This window comes from Suricata suricatta, chromosome 8, assembly GCF_006229205.1.
Source record: "Suricata suricatta isolate VVHF042 chromosome 8, meerkat_22Aug2017_6uvM2_HiC, whole genome shotgun sequence".
Lineage (NCBI taxonomy): Eukaryota > Metazoa > Chordata > Mammalia > Carnivora > Herpestidae > Suricata > Suricata suricatta.
In genome coordinates, this window is record NC_043707.1 from 43347873 (window position 1) to 43374605 (window position 26733).

The window sequence follows — 26733 nt, forward strand, 5'->3', positions numbered from 1 at the left end:
TTATAAGTGTTGTAATAGTGTAATATGCAAAGTACAATAGGAAGAACCTAGAAAGTAGACACAGTAAGAATAGGTGACATTTGAACAAGGTCTTAAAAGGGGAATAGAAATTTGTCAAACAATAAAAGCTACTGGTTCCTCAACTTCTACTGGGTGCTAAGCATTGTGTTCTAAAGTGCACACACATTATCTCATTTAACCTTTCTCTTGACTTAGCGGGGTAGGTAGTATAATTCCCATTTACAGAGAGGCTGAAAAAACTTTCCCATTGTACAGCTTGTCAGTACCAGTCTTAACTGGTATGAGCCTGGTGGCTCCAAAGTCTAGATTTTTAATTATATGATTTCCCTATTATCTACACATAGGAGTCGTATTTTTGTGGGAGGATCTTTTATACATATAGCTCTTCTGTACAGAGTGTAAATATGCATAGTTGGTTCATGGAATTATATAGGAATTATATATGCAAAAAAATAAATCTACTAGCTATTTCAATCATTATTGATTCAGGTTTTTCAGATTTTTTTCTTTTAGAGGAGAAGTGCAGGCAAAAACACATAAAAACAGTGAGGTAAAGAAGAGCAGGTCACATCTGAGGAAGAGGAAGGATTTGAGGGGCCTGAAGAACAAGGGGTGGAGTGGTTGAAGGTGCAGGGGAGGAGCCTCTGTGGAGGAGAAGGACAAGGTAGGAAGGCAACCCACACCACGCTGTGAGTTTGTCTTCTACTGGTGGGCAACCTCAGTAGTCTGGTCATTAGCCCACTTTCTTTACAACCGGGAGAACTGGATCAGGTCCCGATTGATCTCCGCAACTGACAGGCAACCTAAAAGAACAATGCAGTTATAAAGCTTATTTCTCTATGGGGCACCTGGGTGGCTCAGTGGGTTGAATATCTGACTCTTGATTTTCACTCAGGTCATGATCCTAGGGTTGTGGGATTGAGCCCCATGTTGGGCTCCACACTGAGCATGAAGTTTGCTTAAGATTCTCCCTCTCTCCCCTGCTCACGCTCTCTAAAATAAAATAAAAATAAAAATAAAAATAAAAAATAAAAAAGCTTATTTCTCTAAAACTTCAGCAGCCCACCCCATCATGAGTAGTGGGATGATCCAATGGAAACAAGCCTGACTTGATGTTTGTGCTCACCCTGAAAAAATGCTATATAATAATAAATAATAGTAAAAAGATTAAACAAAAGTTGCATTAGAGGGTAGATGAAGATACCAGATGAATAATGTGATTCTGATTGCCTTGAGAATTATTTTGTGAGCCTGTGCCCATATCCTCTTTCAACATAGCCATGTCAAAATGGCACAGTAAAAAGACGGAAACACTATTTTAGCATTTACAAAATCAATTCATATGGGCCGTCGATACACTTGACCTTTATCTGAGTGCTGATAAGGCTCAAGGATATAGGAAGTATCTGTCAGGGAGAAATATGAACCAGGAATAAGAGGTGCGATGAATATTTCATACAGCAGTTGCCTTCAACGAGAAAGTTCTGGAAAACGAAACACACTTTTTTAAATGGAGGAGCTTCCTTAAAATGCAAAATTAAAACTGTAGCAGAGATTAGACACAAGGATTGAAGAAAGTGATGTCAGCTAGGAAGCTCGAAGAGGGGGGAGGGAGAGGGGGCAGCACGATGATACAGACTGGAAAGACCTGGCCTTGAGTGGAAGGGAGCTCCCTGGTGACGATGCGGCAGAAGGACCTGAATGCCAGGATGTGGAAGGATTAATTTAAGTTCTTTCCACATGGGCGATGTGTGCACCTTCACCTCCCAAAACACAGCTTTAGCAAAATGTATTACTCACAAAAATATAACTAAAGGAAGGGGTTCGCCTCTCCAAAACAAAAAGGAAACAGAGGGAAAAGTTGAGTTTCACCCCTGGGTTGATTGTAGTGGACAAAGACGTCAGGCATGGGCTACATAAATAACCCACTAAATGAACTCATACAGCGGAAGCAGGACCTCGGTGCTAGAGGTGGTGCCCTCAATGGACAGTGGTCTTAAGAGCTTAGGGTTTTCCCAGAGCAGAGAATAGTGGGTCTTCACAGCACAGCTCCTCTTCAAGGAGCACAGAGATGCCAAAATAGAGTCATTGGGTACGTATTGTCGCAAAATGATGTGGAAACAATGTAAAAATGCCTCAAGAGTTGCCTCAGAGTTATGCTATGATTTTATTTTGAGATGGTTTGACACATACACCTTCTTAATGCTTCTGTGCTTATTCAACTCCCCTCAGGTTGGCTTCTGGGTCTCATGCAGGACCAAAGGCACCGCCCTGCACTTGGCAGAGACTCGGTAAAAGTGTGAGAGAGAATGCATATTTATAATTGTTTCCTGCTTTTTCATTACTGTAAATTAGGAGGATATTTACACTAAAATATTCTGGCCTCTTACACGTGAAGCGGGTAGTGACAAACAGTAAACCTCCAAAAGGTTCACAGACTTTTTAATTCAGCCTCCTCTTCTTATGAAGGGCGAGACCTTACTGAGGTCAGTGCAGCCTTGTGTTGGTGTGATTTATATGTGGACATTTTTCAAGACAGATCCTGATTCTTATTATAAACTTTCTGTATGTATAATTTCAGAAATTGGTCTGACAGTGACAAAAATGACTTAATTTTTTTAATATTTATTTTTGAGAGAGAGACAGAGCACAAGGAGGGGGGGGGGAGAGGGTCATAGAGAGAGGGAGACACAGAATCCTGGCTCTGAGTTGTGAGCACAGAGCCCGAGGCAGGGCTGGAACTCACTAGCCATGAAATCATGACCTGAGCCAAAGTCAGACACCTAATAGACTGAGCCACCCAGGCGCCCCAAAAAACATGACTCTTAAATTTATTTTGCTATCAGCAACTAGGGTTCTCCTCCCAGGGCTGTATGTTACAGGGTCATAAGGGAAAACATCAACATCTCCAGGTGCATTGGGAGAGAGAAATCATATTAACTGATCCCTCCTGGGTGCCGATTTTGTGTCAGGCGTCTTAATCTCAACATGCATTGTGTGCAGAAAGACTAAGGTATGACAGAATCTCAAGGGGTTCACACTATGATTTTTCATTGTAGTGAGTTCTATGCAAAGCACCGGCCCCTGGCCAAGATCCCTTCTCCTCAGGGACTCGCCTGGGGGTCTTCTCTGGGGGAGATACTCCTATGCAGAGGATCCTCACGGAAGCCCTTCTCCCTCAGTTTCCTATTCTTTCTCTTCTTCCTTCTGCCCTGTCCCGCATTTGGTTGTGATTACTAATTTTCCCATATCTACACTAAAAACCATACATTCTCTTTGCAGAACAGGCAGAAGGAGGGGAGTATAAACCGTTGGCCATAAACGTGCTCACAGTTTGGTTTTTCTCTTTGGCCCCTTTAAAAGAGGGAGCTTTCCACTTGATTTCGGAAGATTTTCCAGCTGCCATTTCTACGCCAGTGGCTGTTAAATGTGAACTTTTGGCAGAATAAAAGAGGTTTGTCACTGTGAATTCCCTCAACAGACTTCTTTCTTTTAAAAGAAGATCAGGCATCATTTGGCAAGGATTGGAGAAAATGTCTGGGGGAGCAGTGAAAGTCATCTCAACCTCCTGGAATCTGTAGAAACTCATGAGTCTTCTTATCCTTCACCCCTCTCGCTCCAAGGGGCAAAAGACACCAATATGATATCTATTCACGCTGGTGCCCTCCCATGAGGAAGGGTCATGGTGATTCCAGGTCATTTAGTGACTTATCTTCATAGGCTTTGAATAGTATGGCTCTGGTCCAAAGTTGATGGCCCTTGTCTTCCATGCCCTGATTTATTCCCCCCTCCTTTTTTCCCCCCTTTAATTAATCTGCTCATCAGAAAGGAGACTGAGGCTGGCATTAATGCTGATCTAAGTTTTCTAACTTGTATTATTCAAGCCCAAAAAGTTGAGTCCACAGCCCCAGTGGGTACTACTAATGCAACTTGGACACTGAGCACAAGACACTTGTCTAAATATCAGACCAAAACCAGGCTTGAGAAGAGCCCAGACACCTTGCCTTGCGCCTAGCACATGACACATTCTCTGTAACATTTATGGTGATAAGTTAATGGTAAGAAAATGGTCTTGATGTCTCATTAGAGCTCTTGATCCATTGTTTCCTTCTTCTGGAGAAGATGTCCGTTATTATCAAATTTTAGAATTGAAGATCAAATGGAAGTCTTATTGGGGTTCATCTTGTCTGTCCTTTCACATCAAAATCAGTTAGTATCTACAGCAGACAAAGACAGTCAAAGACAGCGCCATTGGCCAATGGCACTGGGTAGGTGGCTCTCTTCTATAAGACTGTTCCAGGCATTTTAGGACATTTAGCACCTCTATCCCCCCAGCACTAACAACCTGCAGTACCCACCCCACCATCTTGTGCCAACTAGAAAAAAAAATAAACTAAAAACTCCAAATCAAATCTTTCTAATGAAAGCAGTCACCATCTTGGTTGAGAACTACTATTTTACAGGTCACTTGGATCCCAGGCTTTGCTAAAAACATATAAATTGTTATGAGCATTACTTTACAATAACTTCATTTTTGAGTGAAATCCATCCACATGTAACTTTGAGACATTCACGTTTGTCCAGCTGTGGTCTCACAGGATGACATGTCTCCTTCTTCCCCATTCTCTCCTCCTGTTGTTTCTATCTCCCCAGTTCCTCCATGTTTCCTCCTTGACATTATTTCTCAACACCTCACCATCCATGAGTATTATTTAAAAGATGATGCACAGAACCACTCCCAATAAGCCTGATATGACCTGAACAAGCCAGAGTATAATGGGACCTTCTTTCCCATAATCTGAAATTATATTTGCTTTTGTAGCAAGGGTATCACATTCCAAGTTTGTGCTCAATCTTTGGAACATCTCTTCCCTTTTCTCTTTTCTGGGTGTCCACTGGGTCAGGGGAAGGTAAGGTAGAAGGAGGAGCTGCCACTCCTGTTCTGCAGCCCTCATGCCTTCCGCTACAAATAAGGAAAAGAATTGTAAAAGTTTTGGCACAAAAACAGACACTTAGATCAATGGAACAGAATAGAGAACAGAAATGGGCCCACAAACCTATGGCCAACTAATCTTTGACAAAGGAGAAAAGAATATCCAATGGAATAAAGACAGTCTCTTCAGCAAATGGTGCTGAGAAAACTGGACAGGGACATGCCAAAAGATTAACCTGGACCACTTTCCTACACCATACACAAAAATAAACTCAAAATAGATGAAAGATCCAAATGTAAGACAGGAAGCCATCAAAATCCTAGAGGAGAAAGCAGGCAAAAACGTCTTTGACCTTGGCCGCAGCAACTTCTTAACATGTCTCTGGAGGCAAGGGAAACAAAAGCAAAAATGAACTATTGGGACCTCATCAAAATAAAAACCTTCTGCACCGTGAAGGAAACAATCAACAAAACTAAAAGACAACCAAGGGAACGGGAGAAGATAATTGCAAATGACGTATCAGATAAAGGGTTAGTATCCAAAATCTATAAAGAACTTATCAAACTCAACGCCCCCAAAAAACAAATTATCCAGTGAAGAAATGGGCAGAAGACATGAATAGACACTTTTTCAAAGAAGACATCCAGATAGCTAACAGACACATGAAAACATGCTCAACATCACTCACCATCAGGGAAATACAAATTAAAACCACAATGAGCCAGTCAAAATGGTTAACGTTAACAACTCAGGCAACAACAGATGTTGGTGAGGATGCAGAGAAAGAGGATCTCTTTTGCACTGCTGGTAGGAAAGCAAACTGGTACAGCCACTCTGGAAAACAGTATGGAGGTTCCTCAGAAAGTTAAAGAAAGAACTACCCTATAACCCAGCAATTGCACTACTAGGTATAGTAGTATACAGGTGTGCGGTTTCAAAGGGGCAATGCACCCCAATGCTATTGACAACAGCCAAAGTATGGAAGAGCCCAAATGTCCATTGACAGATGAATGGATAAAGAAGACGTGGTACATATATACAATGAAGTATTACTCGGCATTCTTTCAAAAAGAATGAAATCTTGCCATTTGCAACAACATGGATGAAACTAGAGAGTATTATACTAAGTGAAATAAGTTAGTCAGAGAAAGACAAATATCCCCATATAATTTCACTCATATGTGGAATTTAAGATACAAAACAGATGAACATAAAGGAAGGGAAGCAAAAAATAATATGACACAGCAAGGGGGCAAAACATAAGAGACTCTTAAATATAGGGAACAAACTGAGGATTGCTGGAGGGGCTGTGGGTGGGGGGATGGGCTAAATGGGTGAGGGACACTAAGGAAGACCCTTGTTGGGATGAGCATTGGGTGATATACATAGGGAATGAATCACTGGAATCTACTCCTGATATCATTATTGTACTGTATGCTAACTAACATGGATGTAAATTTAAAATAAATAAGTAAACAACAACAAGAAAAAGAATTGCCTAAACTTACCTGTGAGGGTCATGGAAGTGTGGAACTCGTTTTTTATAATGTTCAAAACTTCCTCAACACCATGTTCACCCTGCTCCCAAGAATGGGGGTTGGGGGGGGACACAAAAAGAAGCATGAAGGAACTTTCTGACCATGGGCTGAACATCAGGTCTGGGGGTGCTCACAACTGTGGGGGTGCAGGACAGAGATGTCCCCAGAATTGGAACCATGCTGGGAAAACGGGGCAGCAAATAGGAAGAGATGGGGGTGAGAGCACCTGAGAATGTCAGTGTGCTGCAGAGGACGCATGGAGATTTGGGCAAGGGGTGACTGGCCCTCGAGAATCTATGGCCCCTTGAGAAATGGCTAAGCTTGGAGGGCAAACCACAGGAAAGCATGGAAACAAACAAGAAGCCCAGTGCTTTCCACTGGGTCTCACTTTGCTCCTCTCACCTTGTAGGCAAGACCCCACAGGATTGGTCTCCCCAGAAACACACACTTAGCCCCAAGGGCCAGAGCCTTGAGCACATCGTTGCCCGTTCGGATCCCACCATCTAGGTACACTTCCATTTTCCCTTTCACAGCGGCCACCACTTCTGCCAAGGCGTCGATCTGAAAAAGCGACATGCAAGCCTTGAGGGGTTTCTGTTTTCATTCTTGGGGATCACAGGACAGAGATGCCCCCTTAACGTGGCTTGGGAACACGAAGTCCAAGTGTGGGCGAGGTCTACCAGTTTCTTCCCTCCCCATGCCCTAGCTGTGCTCCCCCTCCCCTCCCAGAGCAGTACAGCTGTGTCCCCAAGCCCCAGGCACTTCCTACAGGTGCTCCCTCTTGCCATGTTCTTCCCTGGCAGAGGGCAGCTCCTCTCTGACTCACTTGTTCAGCTGTTGATAGATTGGAAGAAACCCTTGGTTCCTCTTCATATCCTAGAGGGGACATTTTCCATTTATGATGTTTAATGGTTTTTTTTTAAACCTTTATTTATTTTGAGAAAGAGAGCATGTGCAAGGCAGAGGAGGGACAGAGAGAGGGAGACAGAGGATCCAAAGCAGGCTCTACACCAACCGCAGAGAGCCCAGGGTGGGGTTCAAACCCATGAACCATGAGATCATGACCTGAGCCCAAGTTGGACGTTTAACCGCCTGAGCCACCCAGGTGCCCCTTTAATGTTCTTGTTTTTAAAGAACACTGTGACTTTTGATTTTCTTCTACCTTTTCTGTTTCTAGGCTGGCACAGGTGGGAGAGTTCTCCATCGCTAAAGCACTGAGTTTCTTTGGCAAAGCGGAAGTGACTAGCCTTGGCCCAAGTGTCTGGACCACAGCCTGTCTTGTGTAACTGGGCTACAACTTGTTCCTGGCTCCGTGCGGGTTATCTGAGACTTGGGGTGGGGATGGAAGCAGCAGTGTGTAAGAAGTAGGGCCTGAAGACTCGGAAAGGCAAAACCAAAGCAGCTTATCACTTGGCCTTACCCCCCGGCCCCTGTCTTCATCTCCCACTTCATCCTGGCAGCTCCAGGCTCTGCAGCTGGCAGGCCTTACCCACCCATGGTGCCCCAGACCGGGCCGTGGTCCACGTCTAAGAGGAGGGGAGACAGGGGAGTCTGGGCAGAGGGTCCTTGTGGACAGAGCTCTGGAGCTGCCTTGGAGCTCCTGTTCGGTGCCTCTTTGCAGGAAAACTAAAGAGGAGGAGAAACTGGGCCCTTGGGGGACTTTTGCTGCTGAAGGAAAGAATCAGCAGGAATTTTTTGAGATCTTTGAGAAGGAATCAATGAGATCCTTTGGCCTAGATGGAACAGAATATGAAATCAGGGAGGAAAGGACTTTGTATTCTAGTTTACAAGTGGAGGAGAACTGAATACATTTTAGACTTACATGTGCTAACTGGCAAGAATGCATGTCCAAATAAGGGGTATTTTTATAGCCTCATCATGGTATCATTTGAAATATTTCTATGATGTTGGGAAAAAGAAATAAATGTATCTGTGCAAACACTTCCAGTGAGCCATATTGGACAATGGAGGTGATGGGATTTGAGAAACAGGACAGGGAGTGAATTTTAGCCTACGGTACAGTCTTTCTTTAGATTTACTTTTGATAGGTCACAGTAGGACACTCATTAGAGTCCTCTGGGGACAACAGCTAGCTTAGCCTTTCCCCAGGTCCCAGGAAGATATACAAAGAGTGTTAGATATGGGACCTTCTGGAAATGGGAACCCCGAAGAGTCATACCTCTCATGGTGAGGCACTGGCCTCGGGCACTAATGGTGCCCAAACACTCAGATAAATAACATTTGAATGCAGTATTTAAAAAACCAAATGGCAAACTTTGACCTGTGAGTTGAGGGCTGGGAGGTGCTTGCTTTTATAAATAAAATTTATTGGATCTGGGGCCAGGACAGGGATGAGATGAGTGAAAGCAGGTTATACAAGTGCAGGGACAGATCTTATCTTTATTTAAAATGTTGATATTTTAGGGGCACCTGGATGGCTCAGTCAGTTGAGTGTCTGACTTTCGCTCAGGTCATGATCTCCTGGTACATGGGTTTGAGCCCTGTGTTGGGCTTTGTGCTGTCAGCTCAGAGCCTGGAGCCTGCTTCAGATTCTGTGTCTCCCTCTCTCTCTGCTCTTTTCCTGCTCACCCTCTGTCTCTCGTTCTCTCTCAAAAGTAAGTAGACATTTTAAAAAAAGTTGATATTTTATTTACCATGGATTTGGGGGCATTAAAATTTTTAAATAGTTCATTAAACTATGGTTTATCTTACTATGTTTTTCTGGCACCTTCTCAAATTTTGAGCCAGACGAGGGTACTTCACTAGCTTTACACTAATCTCAGCACTGTCCCCGGATGACCTGGGTTTTGGTTGTTAAGGCAGAAGTCTTGGAAGAAGGACATGTTAATCAGCCTGAGGGGGAAGGAGAAATCCTGTCTCTGGCTCCTGCCTGTACCAGCAGTCATTCTCAGTCTTTGAGGAAGTGCGGCCTCTTTCACCTCGTATTACTCAGTCCCCCCCAAGGGAGCAAGCGGAGCTAAATGATTCACCAGAGGGAGCCTATTGCATAATGCTTTATTAGAGTTATTTTGAGGGTCGTTTGACTCTATTTGCTGCTTGCTGGTAATGGGCTCTTTCTGTCCCTGTCTAGAGACACAATTGGAACTGCCCAGGACCTGCTATCATCTTTTGAGTCCTGTTCTGCCGGTTCCTACGCCTGTGGGAGGTAACCTGTGGGCATTCGTACAGGAATCGGGTGAGAGAGCCAGCATGTGCTCTGCAGATCTACTTTCTCCTGGGGACATAGGTCAAGATTTGGGATGAGAGGTAGGAGGCCTGACTGTTCCCTTCCATCAGCTCAATGGAGAGCCAGTGTAAACCGTGTCTCTTGCTCTCCATGTGGGGTGGTCATTCTGTATCTGTTCTTTCTCAGGTAGATCCTGAAAGGGAAGAAGGGGTGAGTGATTGGCACCTGAAACCTCCAAACTTCACAAGCCTTGAAATGTATAGATGGGCTGAGGTACCCTCTCCATTTCCTGGAATTCATCTTACAGACTGAGGATGTGCTCGGGACACCTGGGTAGCTCAGTCAGTTGAGTGTCTTGACTTCAGCTCAGGTCATGGGTTCGAGCCCTGCATCGGGTTCTATGCTGACAGCTCAGAGCCTGGAGCCTGCTTCCAATTCTGTGTCTCGCCCTCTCTCTGCCCCTCCCCTGCTCATGCTCTGTCTTTCTCTGTCTCTCAATAATAAATAAACATTAAAAAAATTTTTAAAAAAGATTCTTTCCTTGCCTGCATCCTCTTCATCTGTAATTCACATAAATTCAAAAGATAGGAGGGAAATTACAGATTGTCACAGATTTTTAGAAGAGGATTCTAGTTTAGTTTTACTGTGAAAGATGGTTATTTGTTAGTTTGAGTGAGGTACCGTTCCTTCCCAGGATGTGCCACATGAGAAAATATGTTGTTACACACCATGCACACAGGCGATCTTCGAGCTGAACACTTCTTCCAGAAGGTAGGAGACCTCAGTGCCTTTGAAATGTCTCTCCTATTGACTTCTACCTGAACCACTAATTAACTGTGTGAATGTGGACAAGTTACTCAATATTCCTAAGTTCCAGGATCCCCATCCATTAAAAGAGTGATAATGATCCTATTCTTGTAGGACCATTGTGAGATTTAGAGATGTCGGATGTGACTTTGTAAAAAGAATCTGGCACACAGTAGGCTGTTAATGATGAAAAGTCCTTGCATTTCACAGGTATATACTGACATGAGTAGGAAGGGAGACAAAAGCGTAGGCCGAACTCCACAGAGTACCTTGCTGTGGGCGCCCCACTCCCACCAACACCTCCGAAGTTATCCTACTTAAGCAGGAACGTCATCAAGCTGTCTCCCGCCATGGTTGGAAACAATGATGCCATTGACATTGTGCTTCACAGCTAACTCTGCGTCCTCTTTTGTCAAGATCCCTTTAAGGATAATGGGCAATCGAGTTATGCTCTGAAGCCATGAGAGATCATTCCAGGAGATGGATGAGTCAATGGGGGACATCTGGAAATAGGGCATTGAAGTTCTCTGTGGGAAAGAAAAGAGAACTTTATTATTTTTTTTATTTTAATTTTTTTGAGAGAGAGTAAGAGAGCGCATGCATGGGGGAGGGGCAGAGAGGAAAACACAGAATCCGAAGCAAGATTCAGGCTCTGAGCTGTCAGCATAGAGCCCAATGTGGGGCACGAACCCATGAACCATGAGATCATGACCTGAGTTGAAATTGGACACTTAACTGACAGAGCCATCCAGGTGCCCCAAGAAAAGAGAACTTTAGACCTGAGCTTCTTTAAGATTGTTTGATCCATTCCAAAATGAGACACAGTCAGATGGCCACCTTTCATAAGCCTTGAAAGAGGAGCAACAGAATCAACGACACTTCCAGCTCCTTTTCCTAACAAACTTTGTGCAAAAGAACTGCTATTTCAAGAACTATTTCAAAGAACTCGGAATAAAGTAGTGAGGTGGATAAGCAAAAGCACAGTAGGCCAATGTAACATGTGACGTTTGAGATAGGCACAAAAGTTATAAGAGTTAAGAAATACTTCAATTATCCTAAATCAGATACTACCTCATATTTAACCTTGGTTCACCATGTAAATAAAATATCCATCAATCCCAATGTGTCTCTGGGATCTGAGATAAGGATTCCAGAAAACTCCAAGGCTATTTTGTGGTGAATGAGTAGAACCCTTGACTCACTTGGCTGTGTATCACATTAGCTAAAAAGGCTGGTATCATTATCTATAATAAGCCAAGCCGTTCCAATGTTACCATGATTTTCTCTCTCTGGGGGCACTCCATTGCATCTGACTGTAGGATTTTAAAAAAAATGTTTATTTATTTTTGGAAAAAGAGATAAAGCAAGAAAGAGAATCCCAAGCAGCCTCCACATTGTCAGTGCACAGCCCAATGCAGGGCTTGAACCCAAGAACATGAATACATGATCTGAGCTGTGAGCTGAAACCAAAAATCAGATGCTTAACTGACTGAGCCACTCATTTTAATGCAAGTGGCCTTTGCAGTCACCGATTTCAGAGATTCCCAACAAGTGTACTTTAGCAGCTCCAGAAATGAGTTCCAGGTATAGGGAGATACTGACCTTCCATTCTCAAGGCAGCAGGGTGGGGCCTGAGCTGGCCACATTCTATGGGCTACCCTGTCTCTGAGCATCCTCTTCAGGGGGTCAGTTAACCTAATGTGCCATCCAAAATATCATATTCTTTTTTAAAATTATTTTAATGTTTGTTTATTTTTGACAGAGAGAGACAGAGTGTGAGTGGGGGAGGGGCAGAGAGAGAGAAGGAGACACAGAATCCTAAGCAGGCTCCAGGCTCTGAGTGGTCAGCACAGAGCCCAATGAGGGGCTCAAACTCACGGGCCATGAAATCAAGACCTGAGCCAAGGTTGGACACTCAATCAACTGAGCTATTCAGGCTCTCCCAAAATTATTATTTTCTAACTGTCCCATAAAGTAGAAACTGTAGGAAGAACTTATTTAATTTACTCTCCTATTCCAGGAAAAAATCCTTTCCAATGCTTTCCTATTTCTTAGCACCCAGCCCTGGCCAGAACACTTCTTTCTCATGACAGGTTGAGAGCTCCAGCAGTGAGGACATCTCGTGTTCTGCTCTGTTCACCCGGGAACTCTGGACAACAGGAGCCAGGGCTGCTTTTTGAGTTGTGGCATCTGCCAAGTCTGGCAAGAGCAGGCAGTCAATGAATTTTTGTGGAAACAGAGAAGGGAGGAAGGTGGAGAGGAAAGTTGCCTTCTGTAATGCCTGCCCCTTCATCTCTGGTGTCTTTCCTACCTCTTTAGGGAAGTGAAGGTCTTTGAGCAGTAAGGACATCTTTAAGTCCAGTTGGTTTCGAATGTCTTGTCTCCTGTTGCCCAGTTTGGGCACATCCACAGTGATGACCAGAGCTCTGAAACCCAGGGATTCAACCCTCTGGAGCAGTTGTTTGTTGAGCTGCCGGTCTGGATGAGCATAGAGTTGAAACCACTTGAGGCCCCTGGGAGCAGTGGCAGCAATATCTTCCAGGGCACAGGTGGCAAACATGCTAGTGATGTAGCAGACCCCTGCTGCTTGGGCCGCTGCAAAGCAAACAGGACAGCTCAAGTTGGAAGGCAGGATTCTGGACAGGAGAGGAGAAGCCCTCGGAGTCTGTGCCACCTCTGACTAGCTTGCCCTGACAGTGAAGATAAAGCTTGACTTCATTCTGCTTCCTGTTAGAGCAGGAGGGATAGTGGCCATTGGGTCAGGCTGGGAGGTCCAATCCTGTCTGGGTCTCCTGCTGTATAACCTGTCTTCCAAACCCTGTTGTCCATGGTCAATATTCCCAGCTGGAGTGTCCCCTAGTCCCCAGAACCATTTTGGCTGCAGCCTTCAAATAGGAGAATGGGCTGCCTGTGAACTCATTAAGAAAGCAGAAGGGAACTAAAGAGGACCAAGGATGAGGAAATGTAATTCCAGTGGAGAAAGCTGAGCTTTGTCCTGGAAAAGGCATGCTATCTGAGTTAGAAGAATAAGGGTTCCTCCCCTTCCTAGCTGTGTGGCTTTGAGTCTTATTTTCTTCGTCTGTAGGGCATGCATGCTAATAATACCACTCTTACAAGGTTGCCGGGATGTTAAACAAGATACTATGGACGGATTTTTAAAATTACTAAGCAATGTGCTGTACAAATGCTAGTGATAACGAGGTTGGCGAGGGTGGTGGTGACAGCAATGTTGATACTGCGGCGTCTTTCTCACTTCCTACTTTAATCATTTTCAGAAGGATTCTCCAGCAGGTTAATGCCACTACCATTCACCAACCCAGGGACAGAGAATCTGGCCTCATCAAGATTTAATATTTTGGGGTGCCTGGGTGGCTCAAGTCAGTTCAGTGGCCAACTCTTGAGTTCAGCTCTCGATCTCACGGTTGGTGAGTTTGAGCCCCAAGTGGGCTCTGCGCTAACAGCTCAGAGCCTGCTTGGGATTCTCTTTCCTTCTCTCTGCCCCTCTCCACCCTCAAAATAAATGAGCAAATAAATAAATAAATAAATAAATAAATAACTTTATAAAAAAGATTTAATATTTTCAATCCCTAATGTCAGCAGGAGATACCCCATTCTTTTGCCCCATTCCAAAAACAACACCAAACGCTCAAGCATCAAGAATTAGTAAAGCAGTCATAGTCCTGTGGGATATTCGTATTTCAGCCTAGCCAGACTTGGCTCCTAACCAGACAGATGTCACTTTACACAATAGAATCCTTGGATTCATTATTTCCTATGTCACAAAGTCAAAGAAAAGATCCCAGGGAGGCTCTGGGCAACCTGTAAATAAAGTATTTCCCAGATTTAATCTACAGTAAAGATTACAAAGGGAGTTATAAGACTATTTTTAGCCTCTCACCTTCTCTCTTCCTTCCCTTCTCTCTCTCATCCTTACTCTGTCTCTCTTTTGGTAGAGAGGGATGAGGGAAGAGAATAAGAGGCTCCTAGGAAGAAGATATATCCAATAAAAGCCTTTTTGTCATACAAGATGATGAAGTCAGTTGAAGAGAAGGGAAAAAATATTTGGGCAGGAGCGCCTGTCAAGGCTTTAGTTAGGACGTCATGTCATGAATCCATCCTCATCCTAAATTCAGACTCACCATTCAGCTCCAGCCCTGGCCCATGAGGGGTCAAAGAGAGCCCTATCTTTGAAGTCACACTGAGAATCCCTTTCCTTACAGATGGCTGGTGGCCTATACTCCTCCTTTGAAGGATGGCTTGCTTGATTTCCACATCCATTCATCCATAGCTCCCTCTCTGACCACTCATTATTATGGAAATGGATGTTTTCTCAACAACAAGTGAAATGTTATGCAAACATAGTGTTAAGCATCCCTTTCCCCCACCCTCCTTAATTCTGGCCTGATTGATGTCCCTGAACTCCTTTTTTTTTTTAAATTTTTAAATGTTTTCTTTATTTTTGAGAGAGAAAGAGAGAGAGAGAGAGAGAGAGAGAGAGAGAGAGAGAGAGAGAGAGAGAGAGAAAATGTTAGCAGGGGAGGGTCAGAGAGAGAGGGGGACACAGAATCTGAAAGCAGGCTCCCAAGCTGTCAGCACAAACTGTGAGATCATGACCTGAGCCGAAGTTGGACACTCGACAGACTAAGCTACCCAGACCCCCTGCCTGAACTCCTTTGAAGAGAAATCCTGCTACAGCTCTGAAGGACACTTGCATGCTTCAGGACTTCACCCTGGAAGGGAGCCTCAAGGTGTGGTTGGTTCATACCTCTGGCTGTGCTCATTTCTCCATCGGGCCAGAGGAGGCAGTGGAAACCTGTGGGTGCGATGCAAATGGGGGCAGCGATCTCCTCCCCCTGGATTGTGGTCCGGGTGTCCACCTTTGCCACGTTTTTCAGGTACCGGGGTCGGAGGCGGATTCTGTGCTCAGTGACAAAGATTTTTCTATTGGTGGAGTTATATGCAGGTGCTGCCTGGTGCTGGGCTTTAGATTCCCGTACAGGTCTACACCAGACTGGAACCCAAGGAACCTCTGGTGGGATCAGTGGGCTGATTAGGCCACATAGACCAACTTCCCTTCAGAAAGCCTTTTGCAAACCTTGGGCCCACAGTAACCCCACTTTCTCTAAACCCTCAGTGCACCTATGATCCACACTGCCTCTGGCCTTGCTCCAGCATGGGTCTGTCTTTGAGTTTTGCCCATGTGAACAGACTCTCAGCACTTGGATGCTTTGGTGGATTTACCACAACAAGAATTACAAGGGAAAAGAATAAGCCGGAAAAAGTTCAAGGCTCTTCCCTCATGGGTTACAAACAAGCCTCTGTAAAGTAAGAAAAGGTCACCAAAGGAGGACAAATCCCAGGGAATAATCATGGTGGAGGTTTTGTTTTGTTTGCTTCTATTTTTTTGCTAGAGGACAATTCACTTGAAGATTTGGCTTGACTACTTCTTTAGAAGAAGGTAGGGAAATTCGCAAGTCATAAATATATAAAACACACTTTTAAGTCCAATAGATCCTTAGTTTTAGGGTCCAAAAATGCTTGTTTTTCACCAAATATTATACACAATCGTAGAAAGGTTTTGCTAGAAATACTGATTGTACAAACTTGTGTTACTTTGTGAAATGGGAGTGATAATCCAAATTTCATCATCGTCTCATGGAAGCAAAATGAGATAAAGCAAGGAAGGGGCCTAAATATAGTACTAAACAAGTATGAACATACATTACATAGCATTTCCCTTGTATCTCATTTTTCAGGTTTCTCCTGGCCTCTCTACTACAGGGATCAGCAAAGTTTTTCTGTAAAGGGCCAGATAGTAAGTATTTTAGGTTTTGTGGACCATACATTCTGTCACAATTATTCAGCTCTGCTGTTTAATGCAAAAGCAGCCCTAGACAATATGTAAATGGCATGTAAATGAGATGGTTGGTTCTAATAAAACTTTATTTATAAACACTGCACTTTGAAGTTCATTTAATTTTTAACCTGTAACAAATTATGTCTTCTTTTGATTTTTTTCAACCATTTAAAAATGGAAAACAAAAATTCTTAGCTTGTGGACCATCCAAAATTAGACAGTGGGCCTGATGTGGCCTGTGGGCTATTTCCTGCCCCGTATTCCACAGGCTACTATTCTGGACCAGCTCTTTCCCCTTGAAATCAACCTCTTTCCACCCCCTAAGACTCTTTGGGTCTCCATATTTCCCATGTCCTCTCTCCTGACGTACAGTGTCTCCTTCAAGTCAGAAGTTTAGGGACTCAGGAGATGTATGCCTCCCGGCCCAGGTAACTGGAGACCCTGGACTCCTGTCCTATCTTATCAGGTGGCAAAGTCCTGGGATATAGAGGGAAGGTGACTCATGCTAGTTATGCGGAGACACTAAGATAAGTACTGTCTCCATCCATCCTTGCCCCAGCCACATGCCCACCCTCACCCCCCCCAAAAAAGCCTCTAGCAAAGCCCAAAACAATAGTAACAAAAAACATTAATATATCTTGAGTACTTTGTGTTTTCTGGAGGCAAAGAGAAAGGCTGCTCTGTTCCAAGGACCTCCCTACCAGTGCACCTTAACTTAACAATAAAAAGGACACAGAAGACCAGACCTCTTAAAGGCTGCGATGTTGTCATCCCTTGTGAAGTTGTCATCAGCTCCTTCTTCAATAAAATCCCAAGTTGACTTGGACAGACGCTCCCGGGCATAAGCCTGAAAGTCTGTTAAACATGCCAAGGGCATTTCTGAACCTTCAGAGGAAAAACCAAAACCAAACAAAGACCCAGTCAGAATATGTCAAATGTAGAGGAAAGGGTGATTGAGGAGGCTCTGCATGGCCTGGTATTTTTTGGATTCAACATTAACTCCCTTGAATTCCTTATTCCAATGGGGGTAACTGCCAGAGATGCAGTTCTGCATGTTTCCATTCTCCCACCCCCATTCCCAGCTGCTGATTGTCTGGCCTTCTAAATATCCCTTATGTCTGTCTCCTCGTCTCTACACCTACTGCCTCGGGTCCTGTTGACGCCCTGCTGTTTTTCGTAAGATTATTACAAAAACTTCTTATCTTTGTCTCCTATCCTCCAAATTCATTCTCTATTTTATCTCCCTTCAGCTTCCAGGATCTTTCTGAAACACAGGTCTGATCAAGTGCTCCTATGTTGGCATTCACACCTTTCTTGGACCAGCTCCTAACTGTCTCACAACTTCATGGCTTCTTCTTGTCATCTGAGTTACTAGGAGCATTTCCTGAACATGCCCAAGGGCTGTTTCCGACCTCTGTACCTTTGTGGGAGGAGATCCATCAGGCCAGAAAAATTGGGGCTGAACTGACAACTCTCACCTGGGAGTTCCCAGGCATCTCTGGGTGAATGACTTGCTTGGGGGCTCTGCTTAGTGTCAAGGAGAGAGCTGACTGTTTTTGACTCCTTGGCTGAGTCATTGAACATGTTCACTTTGAGACCAAGAAAACGACATACGTGACCTGCATTCATCCCACCCCCAGTCCGATGCAAACTTGGAGCTTGGTGCTTCTAATAAGCCCCCTACCCTCCTGAAAGAGGAAAGAAGGTAGAGTTTGAGGATAAATCCCTCTGGTAGGGACAAAGACAGTGGGAACTCTAGCTGAAGAGATGCTAAAAACCCTGGTTGCAGTCAGGGACAGCAGTGGAGCTCCTGCATAAGAGGGTTCCAGTAGGAAAGGTTGAGAAATCTGTAGTTCATAGTCCTGGGCATCTCCCAGGCAGCTGGCAGTGGGATGAAAATTAGCTAAAGTCTGTGAGTAGAAATAGAATGACTTTTACATCATTGACTGAGGGACAGGGATTACCCCCAGGAGCTTCAAACATGAATGGAGTGGTTCCTCTAGTGGACAAGGGGGCCAAGGAAGCCAGATGAAATATAGAGTGTTGGAGATCTTGGTGGGGGTAGGGATGGGGCAGAACTAGCCAGGAGGCATCCAGCGCCACACCAGAATCAAGTCAAGGCAAATAGAGAAGTAGCCCCAAACACCTACCCTATGGGCTAAGCAGAAAGATGCTGTGGCAGACAGAAAACAAAACCCCTGGGATGTGAAGTGGGCTCTGGATGGAAGCTAGCAGGAATTTGGAGCACAGCCATAGAGCTTTTTATAAGCAACACACTTTGTCAGTGGGTGGGCAGGGAGTGATTGAGCTGCTGAGTTGAGTTTGACAAAGCACAGCCACCATATCTAATTTATCTCATCCTTGTCTGACCCTTCAAAGAGTCAGTGACTTTGGTCAAATGAATTAATCATTGTATTTATCCATCTATGTTGTAATCACTGATTTAAACCTCTCTGCGCACAGGAGTTAACATAGCAGGCTCCAGAATGCTATTTCTTGTAAAGCCTGCTTGCAAAGTTGGACTTTGGTTGGAATCTGTGAACTTGGATTTCAAAGAGGTTCCCAGCACTCCTTGATAAGAATGGCATGGATAACTGTGTCTAAATTGTACAAACAACATGGTTTATGCTGAACATCTGCTTTCTCTCTGAGAGTCTAGAGTTTTGGCCTGAGTCTGGCAGAGAATGTCAGTATGACCAGCCCCCAACAAAAAGCCCTGGGCAATGAGTCTCTAAAATGAGCCTCCCTGTTGGTCAATGTTTCACACATTTTGTCACAACTCACGCTGGAGGAATTAAGAGCACCCTCTATAATTCCACTGGGAGCTGACTCTTGCAAACTTATGCCTGTTTCCCTCTAGATTTTGCCCCATGAGCCCTTTCTCTTTGCTAATTTTGCTTCTCACTCCTTCTCTGTAATTAATCATAGCGTCAACTACATGCCCTGTTCCATGGGTCTTCCTAGTGAATCACTGGATTAGGACGCCCCACCCCCAACATGCTTTGAATCCCTAGGCATTAGGATAGTATGTGATAGTGAGTTGCTATTCGTGAATGTTTACTATTTGAATTAAACATTCCCTTGTCTGTCATCTCTCTGCCTTGTTGGATGAGAATTCTCCACCAGGTTTCTACTTCTGATGTATCAACCAATCCCCATATCCGATATATTACACTCTCACAGAAATGCTCTTCTGTGGCTTTCTAGCATAAAACCCAACAATACTTGAATCTAATCCAAGAGAAATGGCTCAGACTCACTCAGAATTACTTGCCTGGAATAGTAGGAATTAAAGCATCTGGAAGCTACTTGGAAATTAAGAAATAATGTAGCATGTTTATATATACCAAATACTTTATTACTACATTTCTATTTGCTGTTTCTTTTTCTATCTACTATTTTCTTTCTACTTCCCTGTGAAGTAGACAGAGAAGATATTAGTATTTTCATTTTGCATTTGAAGATAATGAGGTCTAGGATATGGAATAACTTTGAAAGATCAGAGAGTAAATTATGACACGGGAGGGCTCAGAGTTATGTCTTCTGGTAGTCCCTAAAGTAAACATTCTCCTTTTTTGCTTTCATAGTGCAGAGTAAAATCGTTGGTTCACATAAATTCCTCATTTTATTGAGTTTAAAAGAATTTTGTAGGGCAAATTTTTTATAGCTTAGTAAAGTACTGAGCCCATTATTTTTATTAGAAGTCCAAAATGAGGCCTATAGTTGAACAGAAGGATAACGTCATTGTTCAAAGTTTTCCCCAGATTTGGAAGAAAGACTTAGCCCTCTATGTTTTTATGTATCTCAGTTTGACCCATACCAGACTTAAAGCCACCGGGCATTCAAGGGAGGATCCACGTTCCCTAATGGGTTTCTTGTATTCCCATTTAATTTGATCTCTGCGGCATTATCTTTTCTTCTTTTGTCTAGCCCAACTGCCCAAGAGGAAGAGGAAGCAGAGGAAAGCATAAAGAAGGTGAACATCTCTGGTGCACTGACCAGGAACTTTAGCTCATTGTAGCTCATGTAATTTCTTCAGGTTTTTTGTCGCCTGGTAGACAACAGTGAGGCACAGCTAGCATACAAGGGATGAGAAAGCTCAAATGTAAAAGCGAGAACGTTCATCGGTACCTGTTGCTAATGACACGAAGTTCAGTTTTCCCTGACTGGGGAAGAAAGAATGACATAAACTGTAACCAGTAGGCATTTCAAGGCAGACCTTCTTCTTCTTCTTCTTCTTCTTTAATTGCCATTTGATCTAAATCAGTTAGGCTAGATAAGCAAGTTGTCTTTCTTTGAAGATTTTATATGATTCATAATACATGTGGATGTCACTTGAGGAATCTGGGTTATCAGAGCTTCTATTTGTGTGAGAAGCCCCTAGGTGTTCCTGTAAGAGAGATCTCAGGGCAGAACTCACAGGGCAGGTCATTGAAATATAAGAAGGGAGCAAAGGCTGCCTCTGAGGGCTCAGCTCCAGGTGCAAGTGCTTGATGCCGAAAGGTGGTGTCCTTCAAAGCCCTCTGGCTTGGTCCTCTGGGAACTTAAGCCAAGATTTTCAGCGGAGTGGTAGAGATAGCATCAAGGCTACACTTTGGGAACCTTGTCTGAGAGATTACAGCATTCAAGGTTGGCTGAAAGTGCTTTAATCACTGTATATGAGGCGACAGCCTCAAGGAGAGTGGCTACAAAGCCTACAGCCATCACCATAGTAACAGCAGCCTTTGAGGGGAGCAGCAAGAAGAGGCCTTAGTAGTGGAATGTGTGGTGGCAGAGGGAAGGGGAGAGCAGGGCTGAGGCCACAGGCAATGTCAGGAACAGAGATGACATGAATCAACAAAGGCAGAGACTGAGGCACATGAGCCCCCAGTGAGTCCTCCAAATGGGAGGGAAAGGTCAGGGTATAGGAGCTGGAATTAAGGAATATCTTGTCAAGGTATCAGAGTGTCCCTAACATTGGAGTAGCCTGAGGGACCAAGGATTACATTTGTGTGGTAGTAAGGGAACAAGGGGTTCAGTGTGGGTCTGACAGACATCAGCCTAGTCATTTCTGTCAATTCTGGCCTTTCCCCTGAGCCCTCACACAGCGTGAGGAGTCGAGGACTCAGGACTCCTTCCAGACCATGGTGGCCATTTTTTTTTGTTTTGTTTTAATCTGTTTCATGTAATAATTATCTCTTCTCTTCAGCCTACCACCCCACAACCACTCCCATTAGCTGGTTTTGCTTTTCAGCAGTTGAACTTCTCTTAGCCTGTAGTCATGTTCTACCTGGAGGAGTAGAATGTTGGGGTTCTTCAGAACAAATTCTGCAGGAATGATGGGGAATGACACATGTCTTTGTTTCACCCCAGAAGCTTTGTGTATCAGAAGCTGATGGAGTTTTTGAGGTTCTGAGGGGAAGCAAATTTATATTAGGGATACGGTGGCCCTGGAGCTATGGTGACCTAATTAGGTTTAGTAGCGACTCACTGGCCCATCTCCCCAGGCCACAAGGACCACAGATCCTTCCTGGTGAGGATTTGAAGACCATTAGAGCTGAGAAGGATTCAGAGGCAGGGAGAGATGTGAGCAAGCTTACACCAGAGCAGAATTTAAAAAGAACCTAGGTCTCCTATCTCCATTTTCAGTGCTTTTGCTGACATACTTGGTGAATTTTGCAGTTCCTTCCAGATAGCCTGGCAGTGGTACCTGGAATTCACTTCTTATTTGAGAACTAGCTTCTCAGCATAGCCTAAGCCTTCCAGAGACTGACCTACCCTAGATTGTTCCAGTTCCTCCTGTACTCCTTCTGACCTGGTTTGATTAGCCTATAGCAGCCCAAAAGGGCTGAAGTTCTAGGTGTAGCACAAACTGGATTCTTGGCGGGTCAGGGAACTAGTGATTGCAGTAGACTGAGAGGCAGACTGCTTTGGGGGAGGTTACTGACACTTAATAGTTGTATGAACTAGTTGTTTTCTCTCCCTGGGCCTCAGTTGCTCATTTGAAATCTATAGATTTTCATATATTCCCATTTAGCCTCTACCAGATTTGAAGCCACCAGAAATTAAAGGTTGGGCTGAGGTCCTTGGGGTCTTTACATTCTGTGCTTCTCTGGCCCTTAAATGCAAAGACCTGGGTTAGATGTGACTGTGTGAACATTGTGGTTCACCATTTACTTCTTGGCAGTGAAGTACAGGATAGGGACCCAGCACAACATTCGGGGTTATTTCCTAACACCAAGAAGCTTGGTACTCACAGCCTTCCTTCCCTCTTGCCCCTCAGCCTTGGCAACTATATTTTTAGAAGCTGTTCTGGCCGTGGGGCACTTTCTTATGACTTCAGTGGGGACTGTTTGACACAGTCACAGCACCATTTAGCTTCTGCAAGAGGGTATGGGTTCTTAACCAACCTGTGTTCACTGCTCACAGACTCTGTGATCCATCTTACTCCATACTCCATACACCTCTTCCTCCTTCTTCAGTTTATCCAAACCATTGGCTGATTTTTTTTTCCAGGAGGTCTTTCTCACTTCTTCCCTTTTCCTGATCTTTCCCATTTCCTTGACTTTTCAGCTTGCAAACCAAAAACAACTAATCGATGAGATTAGTGCTGCTGCATATTCCTTTGGATCAAGAATAAAAACGTTTGGGGCATCTGGGTGGCTCAGTCAGTTAAGCATCTGACTTCAGCTCAGGTCATAATCTTGAAGTCTATGAGTTTGAGCCTCAAGTCAAGCTCTGTACTTGGCAACTCAGAGCCTGGAACCTGCTTTAGATTCTGTGTCTCCATTTCTTTCTGCTCCTCCCTTGCCAAGGCTCTGTCTCTTTCTCTTTCAAAAAATAAACATTTAAAAATGTTTTTTTAATTTAAAAAAATTGAAGTCACATTAGACCAGGTAAAGAGCCTTCAAAGCCTTTGAAAATACTCTCTTCTTCCTCTAATTAAGCCTGCTTTTCCTCATTGCCATCATTTATGAAAAATTAAAGAAACCATCTGTTACATAATTTTCTTAGTTTTCAGTTTCGGCCAATGACTAGCAATGCAACAGCATTGCTTTATACTCATTTGCATTGCAAATATGCCCCTTTTCTTCTACTTTGAGAATCAAGTTGGTGTTTCCAGTGACCTGGGAAGCCAACCACTAATTTAATAGCATTCTTTCTATGGAAAAATATGTGTTGTGCTGCAAACAAACAACTTCCAAGTAGAGTTTTGGAGCACAGCCATGTTGTAAGTTGTGTGCTTTCTTCTGTGATGAAGACTGTTGAGAGCACACGGGGAGACACTGATCCAAGTGCTCATATGGTGTTTTGAAAGGTTGGGGATTTTCTAATTCCATTAAGCAGTGGAATCATTTAATTACACAAAGACCCTTGGAGACAGCATGATGGCTCCCTGATAATAAAATGACAATAAAATTACAACCATTTATCATATGCTTCACGATGTCATGCACTATGTAGATTGTTTTGTGTGCATTAGTATTTCAACCCTTATGATAATTCCCAAACACAAATGTTATTATCCCCATTTTACAGATGAGAGACCTGAAGCTCAGAGAGATTAGTGAGTTAATACTTGGGCCAACATCAGGCATGTAGTAATATGTTCTGACTTTCATGATGCTTAAGCATCATGAAGAGAAGCAAATATGTACAGCCAAGAGAGTTGGCATTTAAAAGCCATGGGCGTAGGTAGCTTTGCTTCCTTCCCTCAGCAAGATGCAACTCAATCAGAAAGTAAGAAACTTCCAGAAAAAAAAAAAAGAAAGAAAAGAAAAATAAAAAAGAAAAGAAAATTTCATTATTTAGCTGGTCCTAAACAACAACCAGTTAAGCAGTTATACTCTTAGCAATCTAAAAGCACTCTTGCATACATTATTCCATCAGATGCTCACAGTAACCCAGTGAGATCATGATCAGAGAGTAAATGTGCTACAATCCCATTTTACAGATGAAAAAGTTAAAACCCAGAGGATCCAAGTGAATTATCCACACTCACACAATGAGAAGAACAAAGCTTGACCAGGAATCCTTCTGACTTGCCATGGATATAGTTGAGCTGGTGTGGAGTGTTAGTGGTGCATTAGGAGACATTCAGGTCTCTGCCTTGCAGGGGTGGGTTGGGAGAGCTGCTCAAAGTGGGCTTGGCCAGTTCTGACACAACTTAAGCTATTGGGAAAGTGAGTGGAGATCACTGCTCTTGCCTCTTCATTTGCTCAGACAGGATGGAGTGTGCAAAACAGACATCAAAAACCACACAAATGATCAGAACAAGCTCTGAACTCTATTCTCTGCACTGTGGACTTTAGGTCTTGTAGGAGAACTTCTGTCTGAAAGTGGTGATCCTGGGGAGGAGGTAGCAGGAGAGAGATGAGAAAAGACAAGGCCATTGAAATGAGGAAAACCAGTTATGGGATGGCCCTGTCTCTCTTTCCCTTCCTCTTAGCACCTCTCACTATGACAATAACTCTGGATTGGATTTCTGAAGGCCGTTGCTTTCAGCTGCTAATGATAAGGCACTCATAGCTAAAGCAGTCCATGGAGTCAAGAATATAGACTCTCATACATTTTGTAACTTGGCCCACTTGGGCTCAAGCCTCAGCTCTGCTACTTGCTCTCCATGGTTCTATGAAAAAGTTATTTGTGAAAGAAGAATACTAAGACCTATTCCAGAAGACCCATGTGAGGACTAAACACTAAAGCCTGTGTGAAGTTCCTAGAACAGTGCCTTGTGTAGAGGAGTCATCAATACAATGGTAGATTCAAGTGCATTATTCTCCTTTTTGATGACATGTACATTCTTATCTGGGGCTCTGGAGGTTGAAAGTTGCTTCAGTTCTGTGACAGCATAGTTTAAACCCTGTGTCATGTTTACTCATTAGTTTATCCAACAAGATTCACTGAGTACATGCTGTCAGCCAGGTAGGCAGAGACATTTACAACTCATCGTATGCTCCCTGATATTTCCTCCCCAGTTGCTAAAAGATAGGCAGAGCTATACGACTAGTTCTGGCCAGTGGGTTAGGGTGGAAGTGATATGTGTTAGATCCTGGTCCAGGAATTTAAGAACTGTTGGGTGCCCCTTCATCTTTCTCTTCTCCTACTACAACAATGTGGAGGCCATGTTCCCCAGAAGGCATAGCTATAAAATCAAGGCAGCGTGGGTCTCTGAATTACCATTTGGACAGGAGTAGCCCTGGAGATCAGCAGATTTTATATGAGCAAGACATAAATATTTATGTGCTAACCCAGGAAGAGTTTAGGGTTTATTCTCTATGACAGCACAGCCAAGCCTAACTAATACATTCAGGTGTTGTGCTGAATAATAGAGATTTAAAAAAATTATATGATGTTAATCTCTCTCTCAAGATGCTTACGGTTGAAGGAGACAGATTTCAATAGCACATTCTATGTTAGTTGCTATGGTGTAGAGGGTGACAAGAGTCTTTCCTGGGATGGGGAGTAGTTATCCAGGGAGTTAGGAATATTCCCATTGTTTTTCAAGTAACATCTCACAGATGATGTTCTACTCCACCTAGTTAAGACAAGCTCCAATTCTCGGCTACCCATAAAATAAGGATGTGGCTATCTTAGAGAGACCTTGTACCACGAGAAGAATCTTATTAAATGCAGAATAGCCTAGTGATTAAGAGTCAAGTTTTGGGAGTTCTGCTTCTTGTAAAATTGGAGGTAGAAGATCACAAAAAGTTGTGTCTCCTCTGATTCTACTTCTAGACTCTCTATTTTGTTCTACTGATCTATTTGTCCATTTTTATACCAATACCATGCTGACATGATCACTGTTCTTGGGCAGTTCCCTCCAGATTGATCTATGATTCAGTCTGACCCAATCATAATCCCAGAAGGCTCTGCACTGGAGGGAGTTGGTATCTATTTCCATGCAAGCTTATTTCTCAAAAAAAAAAAAAAAACTATCCTGGTACAATTGTTTGAGAAAAATTGATGTCTTTGCTTTTAAAAATAATAGCTATGTCACTGGTTTCCTCTGCTGGTGGTCAGGAAGCAATGGTCAAGGTACAAAGTATATTTCCGAGGACTGAGACTTTTCTCTCTTATGGATGCCCATAAATATTCCATTGACTTAACTTTGCTAAACATCACCTGTGTAGTGTCTTTGAAGCAAGACTTCCTTTGACAGCCCCTGGGGTCCCTCTACCTGTCTCTACACAACCCCTTTTTGCTGGACCGCTCCCCTTGGAAACTCACAGTCAGCACCTACGATCTTCACATAGTCTCTGACCTCTCTCCTAGACCTCCTACCACTTCATCTTTTTCTCCTGTTCCAAGCACACAGAGGACACCCAGTAACAAACCTGATGTTAGTGTCTTCCAGGCCTTGGGAAGAGTGGTGTCCAGAGGAAGCTGTTGGAAGCCTGGCTTGCTGCT

General features: G+C 43.6%; 1 protein-coding gene across 1 annotated transcript; it reads right to left on the minus strand.

Moving 5' to 3' along the window:
- HAO2 (hydroxyacid oxidase 2) lies at positions 1–26733 on the minus strand. The gene is given in 8 exon segments (XM_029945960.1): positions 1–824; positions 6464–6533; positions 6896–7054; positions 10805–11014; positions 12799–13082; positions 15253–15404; positions 17091–17229; positions 26661–26733. Coding segments are annotated over 7 exon segments (1062 nt in total). The 5' UTR covers positions 17222–17229; positions 26661–26733; the 3' UTR covers positions 1–768.